This window comes from Pleurodeles waltl, chromosome 11, assembly GCF_031143425.1.
Source record: "Pleurodeles waltl isolate 20211129_DDA chromosome 11, aPleWal1.hap1.20221129, whole genome shotgun sequence".
In the NCBI taxonomy this organism is placed as follows: Eukaryota; Metazoa; Chordata; class Amphibia; order Caudata; family Salamandridae; genus Pleurodeles; species Pleurodeles waltl.
In genome coordinates this window covers 527,418,735-527,442,842 of record NC_090450.1, presented here as the reverse complement: position 1 = coordinate 527,442,842, position 24,108 = coordinate 527,418,735, and the positions used below count along the sequence as shown (strand labels likewise).

At 42.7% G+C, this 24,108-nt stretch overlaps 1 protein-coding gene across 1 annotated transcript in view; it reads left to right on the top strand.

Annotated features, from left to right (window-relative positions):
• Positions 1-24,108, top strand: part of TRPC1 (transient receptor potential cation channel subfamily C member 1) — a 230,879-nt gene that overhangs the window by 47,590 nt on the left and 159,181 nt on the right. Inside the window, exons 3-4 of the mRNA XM_069213913.1 lie at positions 6,105-6,206; positions 8,590-8,792. Coding sequence (XP_069070014.1) covers positions 6,105-6,206; positions 8,590-8,792 — 305 coding nt within the window. The remainder of the gene's footprint in view (positions 1-6,104; positions 6,207-8,589; positions 8,793-24,108) is intronic.

The following is a 24,108-nucleotide window of genomic DNA, read 5'->3' as shown; positions in this document are numbered from 1 at the left end:
CTCCGCCGGCTCAATTCTGAGCCGGCGTCCTCGTTGCAGGGGCATTTCCTCTGGGCCGGCGGGCGCTCTTTTGGAGAGCGCCCGCCTGCCCAGAGGAAATGTCTAAATGGCCGCCGTGGTCTTTTGACCGCGGTGCGGTCATTCAGCGGCGGTACCTTGGCGGACGGCCTCCGCCGTCCGCCAGGGTCATAATCAGGCCCTATGTTGTCTACTCATTGGTCTTTGGGATTTCCGTTATGCATATACCTAGGATTCTCTGCTCACATCTAATTTCCTGTCCTTTAAACCAAAAAAGGGATTAATAGGTACCTCATCTTCAGGTATGAAGAAATCCTACAGTGCTCTTCGACTCCTAACCTCACCTCACTGAGCGAAATACCAAGAGACCTGCTCAATATTACAGACAAAACAGTAAGGCCCTTTTGACTTAGGAAGAACTATCCCAGAATACTGCTAGAAAGGAGTAGTGTCACTTGCCTGGACATAAGGACAAGGCCTTCCTGCAAAATTATGCCAGCCTTCAAGTACCCTTTACCGTACTGGTTACCTTATTGATCCAAGTGTTACATTACTTTAGGAGTAGCAGTGGACTTTATAGATGAGTTTGCACCACAACTTGCCTATCAGGACTGTGCCATAATTTGATTCACAAATTGATATCTTAGATGGTGACACATTACTGAACGATTGTGCACGTGTAACAAAATAAGGGTGCCAGATACAATGAACGTTAAAGGAGACAGTCAAGTCAGAAAAGATTTTGAAACTTCAGGATTCACCAGGATGAGCAAAGAAAGTCAGTATGGCCACCCTTCCTTCAATCATTAAATGATAGATATTTGGGATTAAAGGAAGGACCTATTCTCTCAAAGTAAAATTAATAAGAGAAGTTCTTGAAGTCTGGCATCATCAGTAGACAAAGTTGCCACAAAGCTGAATTAACGTAAACTTCAAATACCTTAAATACTGTTCCTGTTCTAATTTCATCAAAGGTAGGCATGTGGCTGTCCTGTGTAGTAGGGACAACAATCCACTGGCATGTCAGCCTTTTATGTGATGCAGGCTTAAGCAGGAATTGGGCTCCCTTCCTTTTTTCTAATGTCTATATGACCTCACTCTAGCTCATCTTCTCAGGGTCTGTGCTGTCTCACTGTGCCCACTTAGTTGCTGCAGCCTTTTGGGATTCACCGGCTATTGCGATGAGTGACATAATGTCTATCAGAGTGGTGGTTGCAGTGTGCTAATCAGTAAGTGTCAGAGACTTGACCAGGAATAGGATTGGTAAATATAGCAGTCCTGGAAATACAGCACAGGGGCATCTTAAGATCTGAAAACATATGCGGTTTCTCTCGAGTCCAGAGGATTTCTTTTAACAACATTAGCCTCAATCATAGGTGATGCTTTTCTGGTTAATATCCAGTCATGAGAAACTAGCTATTTATTTCCCAGAATCCAATTATCCTCATTGTAAAAGAGATGCAGAATTATTTTAGAGCACAATCCAGTTTCTCTATCAGAGGTCCACTAAAGTCCATTGTTGAGTGTATGCTGACATTAATATACTGCTGAAGCCTCACAGGGAGTCAGTTGATGCAAATTAAATGAAGGGTTGTTTGTGTTGGTTGGAAGCCTAATTATTGAGACAATTGGAAAACACCTGTCTCAAGTGATTGTTTCTGTGTACGGCAACTTGTGTTTAAATGGCATTAACATTGCATTACTGGTTTTTGGTCAAGCAAGGGTGGTGCAACTTTCTTTCTTCTCTTCTTGTTCTCCTGGACAACTTTCCACTGTTTTGGATGAAGTAGGAAATTTGAGTTTGAGTTTTGATGAGTCTCTTTCACTTGACTTTCAGGTCAAATGTAATCATAAAAAAAGGAACTAGGGGCCAGATGTATAGAAAGGGTTTTACACGCCGCAAACAGCGAAAATCGCTGTTTGCCATGCGCAAAACCCACATCGCGATGCCCATTCCCATTTTGCGAGTCGGTAACCTGGTTACCGAATCGCAAAACAGAACTTGCGACTCGCAAATAGGAAGGGGTGTTCCCCTTCCTATTTGCGAGTCACAGCACGATGCAGGATTGCTTTGAGACCGCGAACGCGGTTGCAAAGCAATTGCAGTTACCACCAGTGTCACACTGGTGGTAACCCATTCGCAAAAGGGAAGGGGTCCCCATGGGACCCCTTCCCCTTTGTGAATGGCCTTGAAAACATTTTTTCAGAGCAGGCAGTGGTCCTACGGACCACTGCCTGCTCTGAAAAAATGAAACTGACACGTTTCATTTTTTCATTTTGTAATGCATCTCATTTTCCTTTAAGGAAAACAGGCTGCATTACAAAAAAAACTGCTTTATTTAAACAGCAGTCACAGACATGGTGGTCTGCTGTCTCCAGCAGGCCACCATCCCTGTGAGTGCTGCGAGTCGCAAGGGGGTCGCAAATTGCGACCCACCTCATTAATATTAATGAGGTGGGCCTTTGCGACCCCCTTGCGACTCGCAGATGGTGTCAGGGACACCATCCTGCATCCTGCATTGCGACTCGCAAATTGCGACTCGCAATGCAGGATTTTCCTACATGTGGCCCTAAGTTCGAGCATAGTCACTTAAAATATCTATATGCTCTTCCTGTACAGCGATAGCATGGAACATGTTTGACAAATTGTTGATTTTTGGCTTTCCTACAGTAATATTTGATGCTTAATTCAGAGCTGGTTGAAAGCTAAACACTTCACCTAATTTGTGAATTTAATGTTTCAAATTAAGTATCTGGAGGGAGGACACAATTCAATGTTAGCCATTTGGGCAAGCTTGAGAACCTTTTGTGGCTGCTTGGTGACATTTGTAACTCTAAAAACACCTTTTCATCATCTGATGGTTCTTGCTACAAACTGATTGAATCTGCATTCAATATCAGCACACGTTTGCATGAATTATAATTGCAAATTATATTGTAGGCATACAGTTTATAACAGACTCATGCATTTTTTTAAGCAGCAATACTGGCAACTTCCAATTAAAATATTCATTTCTGTGTGTATTTGTGCACTGTCTTGTTTGACTTCATTCTACTTTTTGTCAGTTCTCCTTTTCTTTCTTTACATATGTGTACTGTTTTGGAACACAAGCTGTCTAGCTTCAAATTACAATGTACACCGTAGATTTAATTACCTCTGTTTTTGTAACATTTACTACTTGCAAAGCCAAACAAACAACACTGTACATGAATAGATCCAATTAAACCTCAATAATAGCAATATAGAAGAAACATGTCACAAGGTCCCCAGATTCAAAATACAAAACAGTGCATTAGTTCTTCCATATTGTTTATTCAGAATAAGCATTTTAAAAAACCAAATACTGTATCAAAACTCTTAAGTCATTTGCTTTATTGAGATATAAATACTGGAAATAATTGCAGCTGTTAAGATATGTGAAGTAAATATAATTCACAGAACAAAGATATCTAAAGAATTTTCCAAATATAATAGCAATGCTTCTATCAGTAGCAGCAGTAGAATTATTACATTACTCAGAAATGCATTCAAATGCAGTCTCTCTTAACTTTAATGCGATTGGCTACATTTTTTACCAGCTGTGCACTGATCCCCTAAATATTTGGTTTTAACGTTTAGCAAAATACTATAAGCATAAATAGTTATCAAATTATTTTGTTCCAGTTTATCTAAACTCTGTAAAACATCAGTTAATTTATATATATTCAATAAATATGTTCCAAGGATTACATTTTCGTGGAAAACTAATCAAAGGCATTCAGAGCCCATTTTTTTCATTATGTTTTGTGGAAATTATAAAACCTCTCAAAGAGATTATGTATGTATTCCCATTTATTAGAAATAGAATTGTGAACGTGGTTGTAAATGAAAAATGTTTAATCGGTATATTCAACAAATGCCTCTATAAATTCCAATCCCGGACAACAGGAAATTGTTAAGTCTCCACTACCAACGTTTTAAACAATTAAGTATGATCAAGGGTAGTGAATGGAGCATGAGCAGAAATAAATATTGCACCAAATTCATGTTTATATTACATTGGTACTTACATTTTTGTCAGTACAAATATAATCTAGTCTAGATTGTGACCAACGAAACAGTGCACAAAATGTGTTTTCTTTTCATTCATGATTGCTTGTTCTCCAGCAATTAGAACTTTTCTGGTTTCAATGGCAGACTTGAAATCATTCTGTGTTCTTTCAGGAGTATGTTCAAATACAAGAGCTCATATATAGAAAGGGGTCAAATATGTGATTACAATCACCTGTTAGAATACTATTTATCACAATGCCATTCTGTTTACGGAATTCTTATATAACTTCAAAAAGATGAATTATTCCAAGAGAAATGATAAACATTCAAAATAGATATTGTTAACTACGATGTTCATAGTCACCCTCCCTGTCATGCTCCTGTGACGTAAATTCAGTTTTAGGGTATTTATAGCATAACATTCCTATACTACCCTTAAAGTCCTGGGGCAGGAAAGAAGACAAAATTGCTGACTTATTATATTTTAAGATAAAAAAAGGATATTTTGCTTTAATGCAATAAAGCCTTTTGTGATTATTCCTAAAGGGATTATAAATATTTAGAAGAAATAATGGGAATTTGTTGTCCACCACATTGAACACCTATCTGCTCTTCGAGTCATGCTCCTGTGACTTTGACTTTATTTTTTTATTAATGGGCTTATGACATGAAATTGGCACAAAACCTTTATGTTGGAGGGCAGGAGAGAAGAAAACAGTCCAAAAGTGATTATTTATCTTCTGGTACACAGTGGAATATGAAGTTGATAGGGAGAGCGGACAAAGCTAAAACACAAGAAGGATAAAAATCACAAAAGAAACAAAAACGGAATCCACTAACAATAGAGGACATTTAGCAACACAAAGACAGACATTAGTGCTCATGAGAAAAAACTTGCAAAGTAAAAGATTGATAGACCACATTAAAATAGAACAGACCAGTGACCAACAGAGAATCACAAGAAGCGAATATATGGGTAATAAAAAGCAAAGAGATAAAATTACCTCAGCTTTTGAGGTCCTCTTCTTCATTTTTACACACACTGGATGTGTGAACACCAACATAAATATTACCCAGATTTGTGACAATGTGAGAGATTTAGTCAAGTTTAGGAACTTCACGTTTTTGAAAAAGGAGAGAACACTTCTATAACACAACTGATATCCGCATAAGGATATACATAAGCGCATTTTGTGACCCATCCTCTGTGGAGCACGTAATTCTCTCTGTAATGTCCAGGGTGTCAATGCATTGACTTCAGATTGGCCTATTTTGTCAATAGGGACTGTTTTTAGTGTGGCCCCAGGGTAATGTCAGACATCTTACCCAACAAAAAATGTTTGATCATCTGCTGGGACTTCTACTCTAAATGTTAGTAAGTCAAAATAATTAGGATTGGATAACTGCCTGATATATGTGCAGGATATTTTTCTACAGAAAAGTTTTCAGAAACTGTCCCAAAATCAATATTTCCAAGAACATTTGTATCCATTTATATTATGTGATTTGTACCATACAGCAGTATTGATTCGAAGCTAACGCATTATGCACTCCAATATACTCTAATTTGTTGATGATTCCTGGAAGTTCTCCTTTCATGCCTCACAGATAAAATACAATAAAGTAAAAGCTACCATCAACTTGGTTGAACTATGTCAAACATGGTAATGCCTTTTATGGTAGCTCTGCTTTACAACATGTGGAAAAAAGAAGACTGGAAAGTGCTAAAGAAGCTAAAAGGGCTTTAGATGTAGAACCCAGATGCCTGAGTTGCAGAACATTCCTCACTAATATAAGTAAAGTTTAGATCCAGGTACAGCTTTAAAGACCACGACAAGCTGCACTGCCCTAACACACAGGTAGAACATTGTTCTAGCATTGTTAGTATGAAAGCAACAATAATGATATAGCACTATCTTTAGTTAGGTCGTTTTTATGTGAAGTTTAGGTAGAATCGACCGCCATTGGTACTAATAGAATTTGTTGTACTGCTGCCCAACAGTTCATGCATTGTTTCTGTTTTTCAAGTCTTTTAAACTTTGTGTTTCTATAGTGCACAGATGCGCTGCTTGTGGCGATTGACTCAGAAGTTGTGGGAGCTGTTGACATACTACTGAATCACAGACCGAAGCGATCAACAAGACCAACCATTGTAGTCAGTATCACTTCTAACAAGTTGTATGATGTTGTTGTTCTTCCATATATACATTTTACCATTTTACATGATTGGGGGATTGGGTTTAATAATTATAAAACCTTGTATCTCTGAGAATCCCAGCTTCTCCTCCTTGCCTCATTCATTTCACTTGTGCAATTGTGACAGCCATCAAGTTCTCTAGTCTACTCTTCTTCAACCTGTCACCTATGAGGTGGGGTGGTCGGATTGTGTTTATCAGGAGGCTTTCATGATAGTAGATGCGGCTCTGTGTTGTTTTCGTCAATTTAAATCACCAAAGAGCGGACAAAGTTAGTGGTGGAAGAAGATAGAAGAGGAGTGCATGGGTATTGGTTACTAGAGATCTGGTCGTACTAGAGGTCCATAGGAATCTGCTCAAAATCAGATGTCTTTCTTTGTTCTCTGGCAGTGAGAGCGTGGAGGCATTCTAGTGTTTGGAGATTGCAAGGCCGCTCATTGTCACTTCTAATTTTGAGCGCCTATTGTTTCACCCTTGTGCTTAAGATACTGGAAACATTCTTCTCTGAAATCCATTGAGCTCCTATCATCAGTGTTGTCTTTGACCAGCATTATAAAGGTAACACAAGTGCACTCATATATCCTTTCATTGCAAGCAAACACAATTGATTTTTTAATACAAAAGCAACACTGTTTATTGAGCAGCCTGGGGATGCAGTGCCTCAATATAGTTAACACTAACAATCGGCTACTGAGGAAATTTTCTTCATAACAGATCAGTAGTCAGTTTGTTTAAATCAGAGGTGCACAAAGAATCCATCGGTTGCTGGCAGCTACATAGAGATAGCTAATACAGACCTTAAAAGACACACATGACTGTTGCTGACATATTTTGTTCAATTTCAAGAGATTGAAATGATGCAGGCAACTGAAAATCGATATTGCCTTGTATGGCTGAACATGGTGTATATCAAAATGTGTTAAGGCCACTGTCTTCCTAGTGTTTCTTCCAGAGTTAAAGTCTGATTTTGAATAAAGTTGCCTCCCTTTTGTATGGGACAACAGTTTTTGTTTGGTGTTTGATATATTGTAGCTCTAGATCCAGGAAGAAGTAGTGGCCTTTACAAACAGTATGGTGTTACTCGGGCCAGCTGAAACCAGACTACAGAAACCAGGATGTAGTGCCGGAGGGCACAGGTACCTCGGACATTAGGTATAGTTCCTCCATTTATTATAAGATACTTTTACATTCCAGTAGTGGCCATGCATGTTCCGTGGTAGACACGAGAGATGAAGCAATTTGCATTAAACAAACAATGTTTTGCCAAGCTGCTTATTAGAACTCAGAACTTCTGTGCGTCAAGGGCAGTAAATTAACCTCTAGACCACTCATCCTCAATTAGAGCAGCACTCCTTTTATTAAAAAATACGAACTAAAAAAAGAAAGAAGGTTTTGCTCAGACCTTGCATAACCTGAACAAGAGTGAAAATGTCTGCCGTTAGATGAGAAAAGCTAAGACCACAGAGTGTCTGTCCATGGGCAGTTTGATAGATTAGCAAAACTAGGTGCCCTCAACACCACCAGTCATAGGGAATACTAGGGGCCAGATGTATGAAAGGCTTTTACCCATTCTGTGTCTATGGGAAAATGCTTTAGTACATTTGACCCTAGGTTCCCGTAAAAAGCAGCCGAGTTTGCCTTATATGGAGCAGTGAGTACAGGAAAATTACACTTTGCCTAGGGTGGAAAACAATGCTTCTGCTGGCCCTTTGTTTATCTTCAGGCTGCATAAAAAATGATGCCTTCCCAAGCATTTGTCTGGGATCCATTGTGTTGTTTGGTGCATCTATAAACACAGAGAGATACTATCTAGATGTTTACTTTGTTCATGACTTAATATACATTTGGGATTTTCATTTGGGCTAGAAAATTACGATATCAAAAACGAATTATATTTAGATCAAAGAAACTATGAATTCTGTATTTGCTTTCACTGCATCTCCATTTGAATTCAGGAATTTTAATTTACATGTTGTAGACCACACTCTGTCCTTCATTTCAATATGGAAGAGGCAGTTAAAGTTCAAATATTTTAGCAGTCAAATACTCTTCGTTACTGCAATTCTTCACAGAAGAACATTGTCTACACAGTTGTTTTCAAGATAGTGAAATAAAAAAAATATTTTGGGTGATCAGAGGGAGGCATTATGTGTGTACACCACCTAAACAAAAGATTTGTTGTTGCATGAAAACATAAAATCAATTTACGCATGTGAATTCATGGTAAAAGTATACTTAGGGAACAAGGTTAGAGATGTATGGAGTGGATTATCAAAATTAACCTAGAATATTTGCATATCCTTTGCATGTTTTCCACCTCACCTATGTTTTGCTCCCATTTAGAAACTAATGGAGAGGATCCAGAACCCAGAGTATTCAACAACCATGGATGTGGCACCAGTAATTCTCGCAGCTCATCGCAACAACTATGAGATATTGACCATGCTACTGAAACAAGATATCTCACTCCCGAAGCCCCATGCTGTAGGATGTGAATGTACTCTGTGCACTGCTAAAAACAAAAAGGACAGTCTGCGGCATTCCAGGTCAGAGCGCTTGAACAGATCATGGGCTTTCACCATCACTGAAAGCATTATTTTGCTTAGACCACATTTACCTGTATATCAGTTACTCCAATAAAAGCTTTTTAATGGTAATAAGTAGTAGGCCGTTTATGTCTGAGACCATTAATTTGTTCATAGCGTACTTATAAGTATTTCTATAGGAAACTTGAATTAAAGCACTTCACTGTACTTGCAAAATGGATTGCTTTTATTTTAAAAATCCTAGTTGTCAAACAGTGAGTTTATGTTCGATTAGGTTTGTAGAAACCATATAGAACTTGCAAATATTCCATATGCACTTCTAATTGTAATTGAAATATTCAGCCCATATTTCAGTGGTGTAACTATGGTGATGGAAACATTTTGAAATCACTGTTATCTAGTATGGTGTAAGGATATCATCTTGTGTGAAACCTTTTTCTTTCTCCTTGACACATTTTGACATCAACTGAAGAGTGCTTGGATCACTTACTAGTATCATTATTCAGAACCTACATCGTCCTTGTACCAACCATGAAATAAATGATGTGGTCAGCCTCCTGAGACAGTTACCTATACAAAGAAGAAGGAAGAAAAGCTTATTCCTAAATGAAAATCTTCATTCCCTTGCTACTATTCCTGCTATCCCACCCACACCCCTTTTCTTTTATGTTAACTCTTCCAGAACAGAAAGGCTCTATATATCAAAACTATATAAAAACTTCCTGGCTGGTAGGGTGGAAATCTTAGACAGGGACGAGGAAGACACAGACTAAGATTATGGAAGAATACAGGTAAGCAAACCAGGCATTAGCTACTCATCTGTCTTGTTTGTCCCAGCCTGACATACATTCAGATATATCCAACATATTGTTCCCAGTAACCTCCTAAAGAATAATATACCCAGAATCAAATGCTGAAACAAAATGTATATTTCACAAGAAATCAAACATATTTGTAGTACATTTATTCAGAAGATGCTTTAATAATTCTGACATAGAGTTTCTCCCACTGGAACCAAAAACATGCTTGTGGTAATGGGTAACAAAGGTATGAGAGCAAGACCAAATATCAGACGTGCAAATTCATAGTGTGAACTCTGCATATCTGAGACAAATCCCCGTCAAGTGTGCCTGTGGTTGAGTCATGCCTCTAAGGCCTGCAGTGACTGATCATCGATGAATCCAAATGCGATCCAGACCACAAAGTGACACGTTATATCGCCAAGCATAAGAAGACTCCTCACCGAGACCACTCTGAGTCACGGTCCAAGTTTAAGATTTAGTCCTAGTCCCATTCTCACTCCAGGAGTCACCAAGCTGCATGCAAGGCCTGTCTTCATCACAATCCAAGTCGTCCAGTAGGTCTAAAAAGGAGCATAAGAAAACTAAGTGGGACTTGGCCCCCCTCACCACACACATTTGCTTGTGCAACCCCAGGGGCTGTGCCATGGATGTAGATCATGCTCCTGTAACCGGCTGACTTCGAAGCCAATCGGACAACTGGTTCTGGCACAACCCAAGTTTCCAAAGCCATCTGCCTCTCTGCAACAGATCAAATAGTTCTGAGCAGCCATGCTCTATCTCTGTGGCCCCTTACCTACTCACTCAGGAGTGCTTCCGTGCCTAGGAGCTGAGAGGCACTCCGCCTGGAGTACCACTGGCGACTTTGCCCTCTGTGCCAGCTGGACCCTTCGAGTCCACCCTGACACCTTTGGCCCTAGTCGGGACACTTCCTGTGATCCCACAGTCCACGCTGGTCTCTAAGACTTTGATGCTGATACCAAAGCTGTTGATGCTTGTTAGACTTGACAGCCTTTATTGGTCGTCCCACAATGTTTCTGCCTGTTTGCCTCACTATTTTTCTGTATCGTTTCGTTGGCCTTGGAACACTTTACCACTGCTGACCAGTGCTAAAGTACATGTGCTTCTCCCCTAAACATGGTAACACTGGTGTATCCACAATTGGCATATTTAATTTACTTGTAAGCCCCTTGTAAAGTGGTATACCATATACCCAGGGTCTTTATGTTAAATGCTGCCAGTGAACCTGCAGCACTGATTATGCCACCCACTTAAGTAGCCCTACAAACATGTTTCAGGCCAGCCACTGCAGAGCCTGTGTGTGCAGTTTCACTGCCACTATGACTTGGCATTTAAAACCTCTTGTCAAGGCTTAAACTCCCCTTTTATTACACATGTAACCCCTAAGGTAGGCCCTAGTAAGCCCATAGGGCAGAATGCTATGTAAGTAACAGGCAGGACATGTATGTTTAACCTTTTCATGTCCTGGTAATGAAAAACTCCCAAAGTAGTTTTTCATTACTTTGAGGCCTACTCCTCTCATAGGCCAGCATTGGGAATTCCATAGTATACTTTTAGGCTGTATTTCCTGATCAGGAAGGAATAGCTACATCATGTTTCATATGGGAAACATCCTGAACAACTAGGTCTAAACCACTACTTGCCTGAACCACTACTGCTAAACAACTAAAAAGTCTTTACAACTAAGTACTGAACAACTACTGTCTAAACAACAATTGTGCCTGAATAACAATTGCCTGAACAACTAATTTTAAGGTAAGGTTTTCTTTTTGGTTTTTATGGTTTATTAGTTGTTTAGAATATATATATATATTAGTTGTTCAGGCAATTGTTATTCAGGCACAGTTGTTGTTTAGACAGTAGTTGTTCAGTACTTAGTTGTAGAGACTTTTTAGTTGTTTAGCAGTAGTGGTTTAGGCTATAGTTGTTTAGGACCTAGTTGTTCTGTCACATATTCGTTTCATATAATTGGAATGGTAATAATAAATCCTCTTCCATGGTAAAGTCGGATATAACAGTACTATTTTAGAAATGCCACTTTTAGAAAGTGGACATTACTCTGCTGTTTCTGCTCTGTCTGCCTTGCAGCTTGTCTCTAATACACATCTGGGCTAGATGACGGCTACACTTTGTGCATTCCCCCCAGACAGCTACAAACACAGGAAGGGTGGGTGCGACAAAGGACTCATCTGCATTAATCTGCATTCTGATTAACCTTCCTGGGCTGAAAGGGTGGGGGGATCTCACACTTACACTTCAATAGGGAAGTGCCTGTCCCCACACAACAGCCTGATTACCCGCTACTGATAGTCTAAAGCCAGGGCTTGGATGAAAGAGGGACCTGGGCACTTCAAGGATCTGTTTTGAAGTCACCCCCAATTCTTAGGCACTTTTTGGTATAAGTACATGGTCTTTGACCCTAGCAAATCAGTACACTTCTGTACATGAGAAGAACTCTGCCAGAGTAAAGACTAAGGGCCAGATGTAGCAATCTTCCAAATTGCGACTTGCAATTTGCGAGTCCCTGCGACTCGCAAATTGCAACTCGCAATTTGGAATGCAGTACGGTGTCTCAGACACCGAATGCGACTCGCAATGGGGTCGCAATGACCCACCTCATGAATATTCATGAGGTGGGTCGCAAATTGCGGCCCCATTGCGAGTATAGGCACTCGCTAACATGGAGGCCTGCTGTAGTCAGCAGGCCTCCATGTTAGCGACCTGCTTTTATTAAATAAAGCAGTTTTTTTTTTGTTTAAATGTAGCCCGTTTTCCCTTAAGGAAAACGAGCTGCATTTCAAAAAAATCCGAAACCTTTTGTTTCGTTTTTTTCAGGGCAGGGAGGGGTCCCTTGGACCACTCCCTGCCCTGAAAAACTATTTTGGGGTCCAGTCTCAAACTGGAAGGGGTCCCATGGGGACCCCTTCCAATTTGCGAGTGGGTTACCATCCACTTGAAGTGGATGGTAACTGCGACTCCATTTGCGACCGCGTACGCGGTCGCAAATGGAGTTGCATACCACTGCGACTCGCAAATAGGAAGGGAACACCCCTTCCTATTTGCGATTCGGAAATGCATTTTGCGAGTCGGTAACGACTCGCAAAATGCATTTCTGCATAGAAAACACGCATTTGCGAGTCGCAAACGGCAGATTTTGCCGTTTGCGACTCGCAAAGTGTTTCCTACATCTGGCCCTTAATGCTGTAAGGATTGCCACTTTGCCTGGACTGACTGTTCCAAGGAACTGTTTCTCTGATTTGCTGAGCTGCCCTGCTACTTGCTGATGTCTGCCCTGCTTAGGACAAGGACTGGACCCATCCTGCATAACCCAGAGTGACTCCAAAGGCTTGCTGGCTTGCTCCCTGTTTTTCAGCAGTCTCAGGGACATCAAAGACTGCCTACAACTAAAATGGTGCTGCTGGACTCTGCCATCTGTGAGTCCTACTCTTGCCGGAGGTGCCCCTTCCAGTCCTGTACCTCAGAAGTGGGTTCTGGAGCTGTTTCTGCAAAAACAGACGCATCGGCTTGAGCGAGGGAGAAATTTCGACTGCGAGGATTGGAACCAACACATTGTGCCTTTGATGTTGATCCTTTGCCCCATCAAAGGTACTGCTTCAGCGGACCCTGCATGCATTCTGTAACCGGCCTACCCTCCATTGCGGTCGGCCTGAACTTTGGATTTGTACCGATCTCTTGTGACGTAAAGTAACCTTTTGACCCTTAGTGATTTCTAAGCACTATTTCGGATTTAATCTTTAAAAATTCATATTTCGACTTCTACTGGTTGGATATTTGTTGATTTGGTCTTGTTTTACTCAGATAAATATCCTCTATGTTTCTAAACAGGTGAGGAGTCCTTTTTGTGAGGTTGTCATTGTGTTACCTGGTGTGTGTTGCACCAATACTTTATACATTTCCTCTTAAGGTAAGCCTGCCTGCTCTGTGCCAAGCTACCAGAAGATGAACACAGGTTAATTTAGGCTGTGTAACTGAATTACCCTGATTAGGATTCTGGTCGCTACTTGGACAGGATGCATACCTCGGCCAACTAGAGACCCAATTTCCAACAATGCTGGATGAGGATCTTCCAATAGTGTGGTCCAACTCTGAGATGGCGCTGGTTTGACCTCACCCGATGCCCTTCCTGACGGCAGTACATGTGTCTACAAGTAAGACCAATCAACCGGTTGCCAACTACTTCCCTGGACAAAGAGATTTTAAAACCATTGAAAAATGAGTATTTTTATCTATCAACTTGGAACTCAGATCTGTGAATGCCAGCTGCTTTCTGTGATGCTATTCCCATAGCCCTTAGGACTCAGTGGCTCAAGTCCTCCCAGATGTCCTTGATGATCTCTGGCCTGTCCTTGTCCTTGCAACTGCCTCAGTAGCTGGAAGTCTGGGCTTGAGCCTCGGCATCAGTGCAACGTCCAGTGATTCTGGGCAAATAACGTCCTTGTGTCCATATACAGCGCCTTGAGACCCTCAAGCCGTGCTATATAAATCTACATTTCAAGCCATTCAGGATGGCTGGGATGATGCCAAGTTCATGATTCGCTATGGCTTGGACACCACCGATTCCATTGGGTGTGCCATTGGTACCAATGTTGCCATTCGCTGCCACACTTGGCTGCTGCCCACAGGTTTTTCAGGCGATGTCTCGTCATCCCTCATGGACATGATGTTCGATGGGACTCGCCTGTTTGGAGAACAATGCAGACTCTGCTTTCAGGGCGGTTCAAGAAGAGGAGGCAAAGGTGCGCTCCTTGGGCTTATCTGCCCCACCTCTCCTGCTGCATCAGCCCTACCACTCCTTTTGTGGTTTCAGCCAAGGTTCCCCATACCACCAGCCACTCCAACCAGCAGGTTGGTCGTTGTGACTGTGATACGCACAGCCTCATCGGCTAAGGTCAATGCATTACCCAGTCCGCTACCCCCTCTGCAGCCCTACCTGCAAACCCCCCTTAAGATGCTCTTAGTGGAGCTTGGCCACCTGGTGGGAAGCAGGATCCAATGATTCTTACCAGGTTGGCAAGCCATAACATCAGACAGGTCCTACAAATCGTTTAGAAGGGCTATGCCCTCCCCTTCCTTTCCATAAAGCAGCACCTTCCCCCATCTCCCCAACTACTGATGGAGGACCAACTTTCTGTGTTTCAGCAGGAAGTACAGGCCGTTTTAGACAGAGAAGCTATCAAGAGAATGCCTATTCTAGAAGCAGGATGTGGGTGCTATTCCTGTTATCTCCTGGTGCCCAAAAAGGACAGAGGCCTCTGGCCTATTTTAGACCTGTGTCCTCTCAATGCTTTCCTCTGGAATGAAAAATGCTAAATGCTCACATTGGCTTAGGTATTGTCTGCTGAATACCCTGAAGACTGGATGGTAGAGTTAGACTTGCAGGACACCTATTACCATGTGCTGCCTGCCCTTTGTGGTAGGACAGGAGCATTTTCAGTTTGCTGTGCACCGCTCACTAGTGTCCCTTGAGTGTTCACAAAAGTGATGGAGGTGGTGGCAGCACATCGTCAGAAGTCAGGGATGCCAGTATACCCCTTCCTCAATGACTGGTTGTTGAAGTCAGGCTTGCCCCAGTCAGTCATTAACCACCTCCAGACTATGGCAAACATTCTTTCATCTTTGGGGTCACTATCAACATGCTGAAGTCATACCTGACTCTTTGTCAGTTGCTCCCATTCATCAGAGCCATTCTGGACACGATTCAGTTTTGTGCCTTTCCCCTAGAAAGAGAGTCCAGGACATTCAAGCTGCGATCCCGGTCTTTCAGCCTTGGTCCTGGATTTCAGAGAGATCGACACTGAAGCTACTGGGGCTGATGGACTTCTGCATACTGCTGGTCAAGCAGTCCAGGTGGCATATGCTGGTTCTGCAGTGGGATCTGAAGTCTCAGTGGGCCCAACATTAAGGGGACCTCTCTAACCACGTTCAGATTTTGAAGCAGACTGGAAAGGATATCCATTGGAACTTGCTGGACTGCGATTGTTTCAGTGGCTCACCCCTCTCCATTCCCCACCTAGAAATGACAGTGGTGACTGATACGTCTCTCCTGGGCTGGGACAGGCACTTGGGAGATGTAGAGACATGGAGATCAAAAACCTCTGATCTCTGGCAGAGTCCTGACTCCATATCAATCTTGTGGAGCTATGGGCCACCAACTTGACATTGAAAGTCTTTCTTCCCTCCATTAAAGGGAGGCTGGTTCAAGTGCTTCCGGGCAACACTACCAGTATGAGGTACTGCAACATGCAGGGTTGGGTGGTGTCAAGGACCCTGTGCCACGAAGCCTTGAGCCTCTGGAAGTGGCAGGACCTCCACTGGACTTTCCTGGTGGTAAATCATCTGGCAGGATTATTGAATGCCAAGGCAAAAAAACTCAGCTGTTGGCGCTTGGCGGACCACTAGTGGCAATTACCCCCAGAAGTGATACAAGAGGGCATATGTACAAACACATTTTCCAATAGATACAGAATCAGTAAAACCCTACGATACATCTGTCCTAAGGTCTCCAATGCGAATGAAGAGGAACCGTAGCTTGCTCTGTTCACCACTGTCAAGAACACATAGGGGGTCATTCCGACCCTGGCGGTCCATGACCTCCAGGGCGGAGGGCAGCGGAAGCACCGCCAACAGGCTGATGGTGCTTCCTGGGCGATTCTGACCGCGGCGGTAAAGCCGCGGTCAGAAAAGGGGAACGGGTGGTTTCCCGCTGGTTTTCCCCTGGCCCAGGGAATCCTCCATGGCGGCGCTGCTTGCAGCGCCGCCATGGGGATTCCGACCCCATTCCCGCCACCCTGTTTCTGGCGGTTTTTACCGCCAGAAACAGGATGGCGGGAACGGGTGTCGTGGGGCCCCTGGGGGCCCCTGCACTGCCCATGCCACTGGCATGGGCAGTGCAGGGGCCCCCTAACAGGGCCCCACAAAGATTTTCACTGTCTGCTATGCAGACAGTGAAAATCGCGACGGGTGCCACTGCACCCGTCGCACCCCTACAACTCCGCCGGCTCCATTCGGAGCCGGCTTCATTGTTGCAGGAGTTTTCCCGCTGGGCCTTTTGGCGGTCGCCCGCCGGCCCAGCGGGAAAGCCGGAATGGCCGCCGCGGTCTTTTGACCGCGGAGCGGTCATTCGGCGGTAACCGCATGGCGGGCGGCGACCGCCGCCTACCGCGGTTAGAATGACCGCCATAATGTCAGTGCTTTTGTGCTTTGGAGTTTCCATGGCATATCTCTCTCTCTCTCTCTCTCTTTCTCTCTCTCTCTCTCTCTCTCTCTCTCTCTCTCTCTCTCTCTCTCTCTCTCTCTCTCTCTCTCTATCTCTTGAGACTTGAGTGGAAATCTGGCTCCCTGTATGCCTTTCTGCTGATACCACTCCTGCCATAAGTTCTCAAGGAGATCAGGATTGGGCTTGGAAAGGATAGTATGCAGAGCTCCTTGACTTGAGCATCTGTCCTCCCATCTGGCTGCCTCTCCAGGAGGACCTACTGTTGCAGCAACAGGGCAGGGTTTGGCACCCGTGCCTTCAAAATCTCCACCTTCATGCAGGGAGATTGAGTGGTGACAGCGGAACACCAATGATCTTCCTCCGAAGGAGGTTGATGTCCTCTTGGCAGCCAGACTTCCCCGACAAACTGTATATGCCTGTTGATGGGACACATTTGTGTCACGACTCACGTGTTGCTTACGCCTGGAATCCGCAGATCGAGTGGCGTAGGTCTTGAATGTTCGGCTTTGGCCCAGAAAGGGGCAACTCTTTCTGGTAGCCACAGTGCTTTAGGCAATGGAAACGCCAAGAACAGACCGTGCCCTTCAGAAATAGCGCCAGAGGAAAAAAAAACCTGAAAGGGGAAAAAACCTCCAAACAGACAGATTCCTGAAGCAGGAACAAAAGAACAGGAATCAACAGAGGCAAAAATGTAAGTAATACACAGAATTGACGAGATCCAGAACCGATAGGCTAAGAATCAGGAGCGAAGACACCATCAAAACAGAAAGTGTTGCAGCGCAAGGAAAGAAAGAAAACACATCCCTTAAATACCACTAAACAGGAAACGACCAACAGGAAGTTAAAGGACACCATCTTAGATAGGGAAAAGTACATAGAATAGAATAGACTAGGAACCATATAGAATAGGGAACAAGGAATGCTGGGAAGAAAAAGGTAACATGGGAAAGGGGAAAAAACATAAAGGAAGGTACAACCAGATGTCCCAGAAAAAGAAGAAAAGAACAGAAAAGGAAAGAACAGGTAAGAGGAGTCAGGGGGCACGAAAAACGCGGTGCACATAAACAGAGCGAGGCCCCAGACAGAGCGAGGCCCCATGTCCAATCTGGGGCCTCGCAAGGTACACAGCAGACTGGGGGCGCGCCGCGTCCTGTAGACGCGTTGTGCGGCCCGAGCCGAATGTTCGGCTCGCGCTGCAGTACGCGGCGCGACAATTTGTGGCTTGGTTCTCTTCAGATTGACCCCCTTCGAGACAAGCTCCCTGACATGCTAATGTTTCTTTTGTCCTTAGCCTGGCAAGTCCTTGCCCTGGGCACAGTTATGTGGTACCTTTCCACTCTTTCAGCCTTTCTGTGGTTGCTGGATCAACCCTCCCTGTTCAAATCCCCTGTTATGTGATTTTTAAAAAGGGTTACAACACTCCTTTTGTCATGCCTCAGTGGGACCTTAGCTTGATCCTCATGTTTCTAATGTGCACCCCATTTGAGCTGCTTCACACATTTTTCTTGTGATTTCTCCCCTTCAACACAGTGTTCCTCATTAAAAAAAACAGTTCAGCATGTGATTGAGCTCCAAGCTCTTTGTGTCAACCAGCCATACACTACCTTCTTCCTAGATAATCTTCAGACTTGGTCATCCTTTCTGCCAAAAGTTGTGACGCTCTTCCACATTGGTCGAAACATCACCCTGCCAGCATTCTATGGTCTGCCTCACCTCACTAAGGAGGAGGAGAGACTCCATTGCTTGGAGCACAAGAGAGCACTGAGCGTCTGCAATAGATTGTACTAAACATCACCGATCCGCTCTTTGTGACGTTCTCAGGAGATAAAATAAAGGCGAGGGTGAGCATAGGAGAACCATCTCCCACTGGATTGTGCTATTAATTAAGATCTGCTATACACTGGCTAAAAAGCAGGCTTTGGGAGGACTCATTCTATCAGGGCCAAAGCTCCTGCAACCCCTTTGGCACCAGAGTCCTTGTCATAGACATATGTGAAGCTGCTATGTGGGCATCCCTCCATATGTTTGTGAATCACTATTGCCTGGGTAGTCAGTTTCACCAAGAAGAGCACTTTGCCTGCCTGGCCCTGCAGAACTTTCTGGTTTGAGTCCATTTACAGACCCAGCTCCAAATAGGCACTGCTTTTATATCTATTCAAAAGGTAAAGAATCTGAATCAAGAAATCTATCAGAAGAACAAGTTACTTACGTTTGCTAATGCTCTTTCTGGTAGAGACTCTATCTAGCTACTGAATCCTCACTGACCCTCCAGTTCTCCCCTTTCTGTGTTTGAACTCTATCCATTAATAAAATCCTAAGCCTAGGAATCTGTACAGTGGTCACATCAATGTATTTTTGGGGCTCTGCATTTGGGGGAGTGGACAGTCTCAAAAGCAAATGACATTAGCACACAGGAGAGGTGCCTATGTAGGCTCTGCACGTCATTTGCGGAGTGTAATGCCATTGGTGTGGAGCTGCACAGCACCACCTTCTTATGCGCAGTGGTTCTGCTGAAAAGTTTCCAGATCCAGTCTGATGCCTGGGAAATATTTACAAGTTACAGAATCTGCAGCTAGATAGAGCATTACCGAAGGTGCATATCTTGTCCTTTTTGGGTCTGTTGCTTTACCTTTTTGTGAAACTACAAATTAACCTGTGAAAGATTCCACAAAAAACAGCGAAACAAACACAATTATAGGAGGGTATAAAAAATGTAACTCAAGATTTGCTAAATAAGTGAAGGTAGGTTTTTAGGTGATCATTGGCAGTATTTTAACAAATCCATGTGCCATTCCCTAAACTAGCACACGTCGATGCTTATGCACGCAAACCATTTTTCGAAAACAACATTTGTTTTCTGCCTGTCCCGCCTCAATAAAGGCTGTTTTGTTTGGTTCTGTTTTTCTTGATACTAAAATTGAAGAGAATGTTTTGCCAAGAGTTGCTTCCTCCTGCTGCTGGTATTCTCAGACAAATAGAAACTGAGTTTCATTCAGCTTAATGTCTTCTCTCATCAGGTACATTTGACTTATGTGGCATTTATTTGAGTGTTTAGACAAGATGGAGAATAACTTCCAAACTATGGAGTCTGGGTGAATGCCCAACTCCTCCTCTTCCTGCACTATGGTCTCATCATTATCCTGACCGTCTACGTTGGGCTACATCACGTCAAATGTTCTTGCTTAGATCAGGCAGCCTTCTTAACAATGAAGACATAATGCTTGATGTGTACTTCCTGCAGGCAGCCAATAGAAATTGTCCACCTTTTTTTCTGAAATCAGTTGCAATGTTTAAATAAATGAAGAGACCTTGGTTTTTTTAACAACTTTATTTAGCTTTTTAAATAAGAACAAGAAACATTTAGCAGCTTCATTCAATACACATTATATAAACATCGAGGACAGGAAAGACGAATCAACGCATCACATCCCCATGGGCTTAGTTATCATGACTGTAAAGGAAGTCGCCATAGTAGTCCGGGAAATCCCACACAAGACTTTCATTACCTCCCACTTCCCACCAAAGACAAGAGCGAACCCCTGAATCGATTCCAACCATCGTTTCCATCATGGATATCTTATCATCCCTTATAGTGTGACAGAGTAAATACTGAGCGGTCTAAGCTTAGACAAGTCAAGGAGAGTCATCTGCTATATCTGAAGAAGAGAAAACCCATATGTCTGAGGATTTTAGCATCTTGGTCATGGTAAGATGTATGGAGCTCTCTCTGAGTCAAGATCACCCAGAAAGACCAGCAAGGGATCTCGAGGAAGTTCCACATTAGTCATACTGCGTATGTTATGTAGTACCTCCTCCCAAAAAGATTAGATAGTCGGGCAAGATTACCACGCATGCAAAAATGTGCCTCGTTCCCGCACCGCTTCCAGCAAGATTCTGGGCTCCCAAACATTTTGTGCAGCAGTACTGGAGTCAAATACCAACATGTGACCAGTTTATAGGTATTTTGTTTATGGCGAAGGCAAACCGACGAGCTAGATGCCCGTTGCCATTTCACCCCCACGTGTCTTTGGAGATTTCAGTTCCTAATTCCCTTTCCCATAGCACCATATACGAATGCTTCTTGACGGAGGTAAGGCTGAGTATGTATCGGTAGAGCCATGAAATGCCTTTGTGCTGGACGTTTGAGTGAACTAGTGATCCAATGGCTTTTGTCTCTCTCCATGGCCAAGCGGGCCTTCGGGAGCCCTACCTAGTGTAAGGCTTGTCCTACGTGATATGCAGTGTTGTGGGGAAGGGCGTATTTCATTAGTACTCAATCCGCCCATGTCATAAAAAGCATGCAGTCTGGGGGTCTTACCCTGATTCCAGCTAAAGGAGGGTTGGTGAAGCATTTCCGGTGGAAAATAGTAGATGGGTGCTAGAGGTGTGAGGGGAAAAGGGTATGAGGGGAATAGTGTTTCAGCCCACACTTCATAAGAGACCTTGGTTTTGGGTAACATTTGATCATGGATGGTGATTGGATATTTGCAGATCCCAAGCATCAGCAACTTTAAGTGTGGGGACCATGGTTCCTCGAACCTTACTTTTGATCCCCATAGCTTAAGCATTTCATCATCCTTATAAAAGAAAGCTCCTTGTGCAAGAAGGTCACAGAGCTTTTAGGGGGCCTTCCAAAACTATATAAATAACACTTAGTGTATGAAATTTATGTGTGAAAATAAATGGTTGTGATGTGTTGCTATCTTTGAGTAGCTTCTGGAAACCACAGTTCCTAAACAGGAAATCTCACCCCGTGGGATTCCATAGGTATCAAGACCGCAGAGATTTAGTTTTTGGAGAAACAAAGGGGCATATTTATTAAATGTACCCACAGCGCACCAAGCCACCCTGCTGCGCTGGGCTGTGTGAAAGTGAGAGGGCAAGAATGCACTGTATTTAACATTCCTGGCCTCTGCCTTCATTGGTGCACAAACTGATGCCTAGCGCCAACGCAGGCAGCCGTGCACCATATTGCACAGGTGCCTATGTTGCAGGCAGGGTTGTTTTTGTGCAGGAAGGGACACCTTCCTGGCCAAAACCAATCCTCAGAGGCATTGTCCTCTTTCTACATATGCTGCAGAATGCAGCACACATATAAAGTGTAAAAAACAAGATGATATAAAATATTTCTCCTCATTACGCCTTCCATGTTGAGGCGTAGCATTATGATGCATTCCCAGGTCTATCACTAATGGTAAATCTGGGAGTGCACCAAAATACATTGGTGGATGCTTAGGAACACCCACACTCCTCCCATGCAACGCCTCCCTGGGACAGATTAACGCAAAGCAGCGACTTGCGCTGCCTTGTGTTACTCCACATTTACCAAACCACGCAGGGCCATGCAAGGTGGCCTTGTGTGGCATGGTAAATATGATTCAAGGTTTTGTGTCACCCTTGCGCCACAAGTAAGGGTGGCGCAAACCCATGATAAATATTGGTCAAAGAAGCTAATTATTAATTATAGGTATCCCTTAGATGCTCTGTGGTCCTTATTTTGCATAATACCAAAATTACTTTGTTAAGGAGAATGTATCGTTCTTTACTCAGAAGCGAAATTAATGTTTGTTATAAAAGTCATAAATTTCTCTAAAAAACTCTGTTGAAGGTATGTTATGTTTCGAGCCCAAAATTGAAAGTCAGCGAAATTCAAGTGGTAGTGAGTGGATCCCTGTGAGTTGTAGGAACATGACAGTTATGGGGACATTTTATTGCAGATGCATATTCTTTTTTTTTTACTTTTGCTAATTGTTCACATGTGCAATTTTTTTAAACATTTACAGCATGTACATTTGTTCTGCCAAAGAAAACGAACTACACTTGTTTTTGACCGTGGATATTGTCTGAATATGACATTGGTTACTCTGCGCAGGATCTAATTACGGATAAATCCAGACCTCATTTAAGCTCTTTTTTCCCCAAAAATGGCAGGAATATTTTTTCACCATTTTTTAACTTAATTAGTTGACCCAGTCAATTCTATTGAATCTATTTCACTTTTTTGCATTTTAAGGAGAACATTGTGTTGAACGGTGCACAAACCATAAAATAATATATTTAATAGTGTCTATCCCGACATCCGATAAACCACAAAGTGTGAAATCCAAAAAGCTATTTGAATTTCAGAATTTTAGTCAAAATTTGCTAAAAGTGTAGACCAAATAGATAATGTATTTTTTATTTCCCTGTGAAAAGTGCCTGTGATCTTAATTACATTTTTGCTGTGGTGCCTGTATATACAAAATTAATGCGCTTAGATGTGAATTTTTTGTTGAAAACCACTTGTATAGTGGCTTAGACATTTGTATTTAAATAGGCAATTGCTGTAACACTGGATATAGCTTTAATGTGTTGGTGCACGCTAAATAATTTATGGAAAGCAGAATATAGCCAGCAAACGTGGCCATTTAAGGAATTGAAGTCACCGCGAACAGAAATATGACCTTCAAAGTAAGTGAAACACCTTTTTGTCCCAGTGAAGATTGCATGTAGGCCTTACCAGAAAGCGGCTTTAGATGGATACAATGATGGGAACTAATCTCCTTTCCAATTACATTGTTACTTGTTTCGTCACATTTATATGCCAGGGCCTAAAGCCAGGAATGCAGGGTGAGAGCCTGATGTCTCCTAGGCTATATGCACGAAGCTTTTTAGCGGTCACAAATGCTCTGATTTGGCATTTGCGACCCTAAAAATGCTTTTTTGCTATGGACTCATCCCATTTTAGAAGTCGGAAAAGCTTTTCAGACAGCTAAAATGGGATTCCAAATGGATAATAATTTATTGAGTATCGGGACAGCGCGTGTTGTAGGCCTACCTTCGTAACAAGTATCAAGCTAGCATGATATGTATCAATGTTATGTGACTAAAATCTGGTCACAAAAGATTGTCATTTTACCGACCCTAAGTTGGGGCGTTATCCCATTTTCAAAAGGGAAGAGGTCTCTATAGGAACCCTTTGTGATTAAAAAAACAAACAGTTTGTTGGGGAGTAAGCTGTGGGTCCTCTGTTAACACTCAAACAATTACAAAATAAAAGTAAACTTTTCTTTAAAAAAGGTTATTTTATTGAAGAGCGATCACACGCATAGTAGTGACCTGCTGACTTTAGCATGTCACAATCCCTGTGATGGCCCACAATCGGAGTGAGCCACATTAGGTTTTGAATATTAACGAGGAAGATCAAGTTGCAACCCACTCCCAATCTGAATTTTGTGAACACACCTATTTGTACATAGGGCAGTTCAGAAAATTATAT